The sequence below is a fragment of the Globicephala melas genome, chromosome 8 (assembly GCF_963455315.2).
Source record: "Globicephala melas chromosome 8, mGloMel1.2, whole genome shotgun sequence".
In the NCBI taxonomy this organism is placed as follows: Eukaryota; Metazoa; Chordata; class Mammalia; order Artiodactyla; family Delphinidae; genus Globicephala; species Globicephala melas.
Genome location: NC_083321.1, coordinates 102,765,827 through 102,773,554, shown reverse-complemented (window position 1 = coordinate 102,773,554; position 7,728 = coordinate 102,765,827). Strand labels below are relative to the sequence as shown.

At 53.3% G+C, this 7,728-nt stretch overlaps 1 protein-coding gene across 1 annotated transcript; it reads right to left on the bottom strand.

Annotated features, from left to right (window-relative positions):
• Positions 1–282: 282 nt before the first annotated feature.
• On the bottom strand, positions 283–4,938 carry KCNJ5 (potassium inwardly rectifying channel subfamily J member 5). The gene is made up of 2 exons (XM_030841058.2): positions 4,002–4,938; positions 283–605 (listed from the first exon to the last, which is right to left on the bottom strand). Exons 1-2 carry the CDS (start codon positions 4,936–4,938, stop codon positions 283–285), a joined length of 1,260 nt encoding a protein of 419 aa, XP_030696918.2.
• Positions 4,939–7,728: the final 2,790 nt, after the last annotated feature.

Sequence of the window (7,728 nt, the reverse complement as noted above, 5' to 3'; positions counted from 1 at the left end):
GTGAGGACAGAGGCCACCTGTGTGTTTCACTGTGGGGCAACCCCTCCTGGCCTGGCCCTTAGCCAGTGTGACAGAGGCCAGGGGAGAAGAAGCAGCACTGCCACGGGGACCCAGGCAAGAGCTGGGAGGTGCCAGGACTGGGTTACTGCTCCTCCCCACAGAGCCTAACGGCTCCTGGCTGACCCCCAGCACACTCAGCTGGCTCACCCCTCCACCCCCAGCCTTGCAGCATCTGTGCTCATGAGGAGCTAGTGAGGGGAGGTCGCGGGGAGAGTACCGTCCTCACACTGAGCCCCTGGTCTCCCGGGACCCACTCGGACCCTCAGGCTCTTCCTCTCCATCCTGCTCAGCCTCTGCGTCCAGCTCTGCTCCAGCACAGCCTGCTGGCAGTGGGGGACTGGGGAGGAACTGCAGGAGCCGGCCTTCCCGCTTCATTTCTGCCAGCTCCTTGGCACAGCAGCTGGGCGTGTTTGTTTCATAGGTGTCGTGGAAGGTGTTGTAGTCCACCTCATAGAAGCCCTTTTCCAGGGTGAGGACTGGAGTGAATCGGTGGCCCCAGAGCACCTCCGTATCCATGTAGGAGCTCCGTGCTTGGCAAGTCATGCCTGGGTGAACAGAAGGCACGTGTGTTAGGAGTGGCCACAGCTATCCATCCCATCACCCACCAATCAGTCATCCATCCATCCCTCCATCTCTCCACCCTATCATCCATCCATCCCTCCATCCATCCATCCCTCCACCCTATCATCCATCCATCCCTCCATCCATCCATCCCTCCACCCTATCATCCATCCATCCCTCCATCCATCCATCCATCATCCCTCCATCCCTCCATCCATCCATCCCTCCACCCTATCATCCATCCATCCCTCCATCCCTCCACCCTATCATCCATCCATCCCTCCATCCATCCATCCCTCCACCCTATCATCCATCCATCCCTCCATCCCTCCATCCATCCATCCCTCCACCCTATCATCCATCCATCCCTCCATCCATCCATCCATCCATCCATCATCCACCCATCCCTCCATCCATCCAATCATTCATCAGGCACTTGTTGAACGTCTGCTTTGTGCTAAGCATGATGCAGATAGAACGCTGAATAAGACACGGTCCTTGCCCTGAAGGAGCTTGAGGGGTGATGGAGGCAGAAAATTAGAAATGAACAATGCAAGATTTTGGAGTTGGTTCCTAGAGATTGGAGTGGATAATTCAGAAATGGACGTGGTTCCTGAAACTGAGTTAAGTTCTAGAAGAGTGAGACAAGAAAAGAGGCAGGAAAAGGGTTTGAACAAAGATAAATTCAGCATGGCTGAACCCAGAGAAACTGACAGGCACTTAGAACACCCAGGCGTTGTTTTGGGTGGATACACATGGGCAGAAGCCTACATGTGCGTACACACACACACACAAGCTCACAGCATGGCTCCTTGATTGGAGCAGGCTCCGATGTCTCCATTCCCTGTCCGCTCAGCCCTGGCATGCCTGTGTTATTTTTAGGTGCTGTTTCTCTCCAGAGAGAGCAGCTTTGTTTATGGATGAGGACGCCTTTGAGCTCAGGGTCATGGGGAAGCAGCTCTCTGATATTTAATCTTTCGGCCAAGGAAGGTCCTAGCTTGTGCTCTTCAGGGACTGAAGGAGACACCTACTCCAGCCCCCCATTTGGACGTTCTCTGGCAGGAGTCTCATACACACCAGACCCAGCGCAGAGGCTGCTCCCCACTCGGTGCTCTGGTGCTGGGCAACTCCAGTGTACCCCACAAGCTGCGGCTCACAGCCTGTTCTCTGCTCTCAGGGTGCTGCCTGCACCAGGCCTCTCCCCTCGGTCCTTGGACAAGCCCCCCGGCTCAGCAGAGGTGCAGAGACCCAAGCTGGGCACTGACCAGCCTAGACACAGGCCAGGTGTCTCTGGGGCCTCAGGGAAAACAGCAGGACAGGACCTCCATGGAAGCTTTGGGCCAACCCTCTTGGGGACTTTCTGCCCTTCTTCTGCCCCATCGCTTGGGAAGGGGCTGCCCCATGGCTGGAAACCTACTTGTGTATCTGGCATCCATGTTCCAATGCACTTGGAAAGGACAGAAACCCCTCTGGGTGGCAGGCACTGCGCTTCCCACATGCTACTCCATTTCATCGCTTAACCCCCAGTGAGCCTGTGAAGTTTATTAGCCTCTTCTTGCTGACAAGTTGAGCAATCTGCCCACACTCACAGGCAGGCTGCACAGAGCTGTGCTGGTCAGACCTTGGCCTGAATCACAGCCCATCCTTGGCTCCCTAGGCGTGGCAACCAAGCTCTTAGAGATGCTGAGATCAGAGCCAGTGTGGGTGGGTGGTCTCCTTCTCTTGTCTCCCCGCAGACCCAGGGTCACCCAGGACATGCGGTCAGAGGAGGTCAGCCAGACGGGGCAGGCCAACCTCAGGACCTGACTTTGAGGCATTGTGAGGGAGAGGCCAGCAGGTGGCAGTGAGGGCGGGGCTGGGGCATGAGGGGCCGTGCTTAGGCACCGCTTTCCTGTTTGTCCCCGCGTCTCTGACCTGACCCCTCCTTTGTGGCCTCCAAGTGGAGCTCTTTTCCCAGAATCTCAGCCCACGTTCTGATCCGAGCCCGGCACCAAGGTCAGGGTGACCCGCGAGCCCCTGGCCCTGTGGGAGGAGGCTCCCTGCATCCCAGTTGTCCTGGCCCCAAGGGCTCCCTCAGCTGCCACCATATGCCACGTGGCGAGGCTCGGCCCCCGGCAGATGGCCGAGCAGCCCCGTCCGTCCAGGCCTCTGGAGCCAGTTCGCACCCCAGCCGGTTCCACTGGCTCCGATCGGGAGGGTCTGTGGCTGCCCGGTCCGAGTCTCCCACCCAGCACCCAGCTTCTCAGGAGGCCAGGAGGGCTTGTTGGGTCACCTTTGTGCCAGGCCCCCAGCATTCTGGGGGAGAGTGTGGAGTGGCAGACAGGCTGTAGTCACAGACCTGAGCATGAGCCCTTCCTGTCTGCAGAGAGCTCCCACCACATCTTTAACAGGAGCTTACAGCCAGCCCTCCAGTGCTGTTGCCGGAGTAGGAAACTATGCATATCCCGAGCCCGGGGGAGATTTCTGCAAGTCATCCTTAGGGTCAGACCCCTTCGTGAGCGGAGAGAAGGGGGCAGGAGAAGGGGAGGAAGCAGAGGTGGGTGCAAGGTTAACGGGGGCTCCTTGGCCCAGGGAATACAGCGGGGACACGGGGTCCCCCAGGCCTTGGGCTCACCGAGCCCCACACGGAGCTCGGCCTTGGGAAGCGCTTGGCTGCCCGTGAGTCAGTCGCTGGGCAGGGAGGGGCTGGCCGGACACATGTGCGTGCGATGCACTGTTTTCTGCACACCTCGTGTTCGTGGAGCCCTTTCCACAGGGAATATGAGGGGCGGCCTGCTCCACGGGCGCCCACAGGGGCCCATAGGTGTCTCTCCCAAAAGAGGATTCTGTGACTTTGGGAACCTTGGGTTTGGGAAATGCCGCACCCTGTCCTCTCCCCAGGAGGTGATTCACACGTAAAAAGACAATGCCAAGTCCTACAGTAAGAAGCCGGTTCACCTTTGTTTAACCGGGAGTTTCCCAAAGTTATTTGCTCACAGAAGTCTCTTTGGGTGACACCACCTCCACGATAGCAGTTAGGTGTAGCCTGTTGGAAACCAGTGCTGGGTTTGGGTCACCTGGCTTTGATCTGCATCCTGGCTCCATGACTTAGGAGCCCTTGCTCCTGGGTAAATAATTTGCCTGTGTCTCTGTTTCCATATCTACAACTGAAGGAAAACTATCTCACTCACTGAGCTACTGCGAGTTTAGAGTCTAGAATGGGCCCAGACGTTGGGCGGGCTCTGTACACCTTAGCTGCTCTCATCCCTCCATCTTGAGGAACGGTACCCCCCAGATCACCATGCAGGGGTCGGGCGGTTCAGCTGCCGTCTGGAGACTCCACCTTCTGGAGTCCTGGCAGTGGCCTGAGGGGAGGGGCCGAGGAGGAGAAAGCGGCTCACCTGTTGCCTCCACCATCCCTTCCAGGATGACCACGATTTCAAACTCCTCCTGATTCAGCTGGGCCCGCGACATCTCCCAGAAAGGGCTCTTCTCGTTGATCTCGTGAGAGATGATGAGCGGGGACACCAGGAAGAGGCGGTCGTCCCCCGTGTCGAAGCCCACGTTGATGTCGGTCTGGTTCAGCGGGATGAACTCCCCCTCCTTGGTCTGCCGGGACTTGATGAGCTTGGCGCGGATGGAGGCCTCCACGATGTGCGAGTTGCGAAGGTCGCCCACCCTGAACATGAGGCAGAGCTTCTCGTCCCGCAGGGAGATGACGGCGTTGCTGGAGAACATGAGGGTCTCGGCTCTCTTCTTGGGCTGGCTGATCTTGACGAACATGCACCCCACCATGAAGGCGTTGACGATGGAGCCGAGGATGGCCTGGACCAGAAGGAGGATGATGCCCTCCGGACACTTCTCCGTGATCACCCGGAAGCCGTACCCGATGGTGGTCTCGGTCTCTATGGAGAACAGGAAGGCAGACACGAAGCCACTGAGGTTTTCGACACAGGGGATCCACTCCCGGTCCCCGATGTGATCCAGGTCGCCCCGGATGTAAGCAATGAGCCACCAGATGAACCCGAAGAACAGCCAGGTGACGGTGTAGACCATGGTGAAGACGAGCAGGTTGAAGCGCCACTTGAGGTCCACCAGGGTGGTGAAGAGGTCGCTCAGGTAGCGGTAGGTCTCCTGGACGTTGCCGTGGTGGACGTTGCACTTGCCACTCTTCTCCATGTAGCGCTGCCGGGGCTTCTTGCCCTCCGCCAGCAGGCGCGTGCGGTCTGTGGCAATGGGGATATAATCGCGGGCCTGCTTGGGAACCTTCTTAGGGTCCCTGGGAGTGACCCCAATCTCCATATCCTGGTTCATGGCATTCCTAGAATCGCCAGCCATAGCTGGGGTATGCTGAATTAAAGAAGACATCATCAGAAGGCCAATAGGCACAAGAAAAGATGCTCGACATCAGTTAATTATTAGAGAAATGCAAATCAAACTATGAGGTACCACCTCACAGCAGTCAGAACGGCCATCATTAAAAAGTCTACGAATAACAAATGCTGGAGAGGGTGTGGAGGAAAGGGAACCCTCCTACACTGTTGGTGGGAATGTAAGTTGGTGCAGCCACTGTGGAGAACAGTGTGGAGGTTCCTCAAAAAACTAAAACTAGAGCTACCAGATGACCCAGCAATCCCACTCCTGGGCATATATCTGCAGAAAACTCTAATTCGAAAAGATACATGTACCCCCAATGTTCATTGCAGCACTATTTACAATAGCCAGGACATGGAAGCAACCTAAATGTCTGTCAACAAATGAATGAATAAAGAAGATGTGGTCTATATATACAATGGAATACTACTCAACCATCAAAAAGAATGAAATAATGTCATTTGCAGCAACATGGTTGGACCTAGAGATCATCATACTAAGGGGAGTAAGTCAGAAAGAGAAAGACAAATACCATATGGTATCACTTGTATGTGGAATCTCAAATACAATCCAAATGAACATATCTACCAAACAAGAACAGACTCAAAATATAGAGAACAGATTTGTGGTTGCCAACGGGGAGCAGGGGTTGGGGGAGGGAAGGAATGGGAGTTTGGGGTTAGTAGATGCACACTATCATATGCAGAATGGATAAAGAACAAGGTGCTACTGCACAGCACAGGGAACTATCTTCAATATCCTATGATAAAGCATAATGGAAAAGAATATGAAAAAGAATAAATATATATGTATAACTGAGTCACTTTGATGTACAGAAGAAATTAACACAACATTGTAAATCAACTATATGTCAATAAAAAAAAATCATCAGTGAGGTGGACCATTCTGATTCAGAAACCCTGAACTTCAAGGTCACTCTGCCTTTGTGCCCTCAAAGGCCTCTCCTCTAGTGTACAATGGACCAATAGATGTGGACCAGCAGCAGCCTGGGAGATGCTCAAGGCAGGGACCATGTTTTCTTATATTATTCACTTATATCCCTGGTGCCTAGTACAGGTTCTAGCATATAATGGAAGCTCAATAGTTGTTTGTTGAATGAATAAACGAACACATTCCAGGTGCAAACTCCACATTTAGTGTCTGAAGGGTTTAAAGAAATCTGGGAGCAATTTAAAAAATAGTAATTGCAACACTTTATTAAATGGCTACTGTATTCCATGCCTGATACATGGACAGTCACTTGTTATCGCCACAACAACCGGTGGGAGTGAGAGATTGTAATCTCCGTTATAGAAACACTGCACTGTTTGCTCAGGCATCAGGCTTATTTCCAACAGTCTCTCTTCCTCCTTTAGAATGTAAGGCCCCCACCCCCCGTCTCAATTTGGGGTCTGTTTTGTTCCCTGATACATCCCAAGTACCCACAGCAGAGCCTGGCACAAACTATGTACTCAAAAATTACTATTGAATAAATGGATGGATAAATAAGAAATGAGTCCCAAAGAGGATAAGTGACATTCAGGTGGAAGAGCTGATATCTGGGTTCTCGCTGGTCAGGCCCAAAGTCTATGCTGTTTCCTTTATCCCTCCCTGTCTTCTGTCTTTTTATCTGAGATCTTAGCAGCAGACAGAAAGGAAAAGGCAACACGTGTCTGATTCACCTTGCGGTCACTCCTACGGTCTGAGCCGAAGGTCTGTGGCCGTTTGAACGCTTACGAACGTGAAAAATTGCTGTGTGGACCCACCATTGAAAATTCTGGTACAGTAATTCCCTGCCCTCTAAGAAATTGAGATGGGCGGGATGTTAATGCCCCAAGGTTTTCAAAAGGGCTATAAGATATTTCTGGAGTATATGCTGCACTTTAAACATCCAGGATCCTGTAGTACTCAGTCTACTGTTTTTCTGATATTGTGCCCACAGTCATTTAAAATGCTCCCACGACCCTGAAGAGGCTGGGCAGGACCGTGAGATTGCAACAGCAATAGCTTCAGTATCTGCCCAGGCACCTCGCTAAGACACTAATATCATATGGGCTCATTTAATCCTCACAACAGAGCTCTTACACCAGTACTGTTATCATCACTCCATTTTCAGACGAGGAAAATGAAGCTCAGGTGGTAAGTGGCTGACTTAGGTTTGGGATCTAGGTCTGTCTGACTCCAGCCCGGGGGGTTCACAGCCCCCAACACCCAGTGGCCTGCAGACCTTGAGGTTCCAAGGAGCAGACTGAGACTGGTGAGCTGCTCCTTCCAGAAGGTTCTAGGAGCTTCTGATCCTGGGGATACTATCATTCAGCCCTTCTTCATCTTTATAAGCAAGTTCTTGACTTCACAGTTATGCCCCTGCCCAGGAAACTGTGTCCCTGATAGCACCACCTAGAGGAATGTTCTATAAACCACGAGCCAACTGCCTGATTGACTGAGTGAGGGAGATCTCACCCATCACAGAGAGGCAGACCTTTCCTCTGCTGCCTGAGTGGCTGCAGCAATTCCAGGGTAACCTTTAAAATATCATATTGAAGGGTCGTAGGAAGTGCCGCTCGTCTCAGACGTCCACTGGCCATTCCCCATTCTGCAGAGGCCACCTGCTCCTTGTCTCCCTCGCACGGTAGCTGCAAAGGTAACTGGAGCTGGGAGGGCATACTTGCTGCTGCTTTGCAGAATCCCAAGCACGATTTTGCTCCGCCCCTTAGCCGGGAGACCGTGTACTGAACACTCGACCAGAGAGTGCCC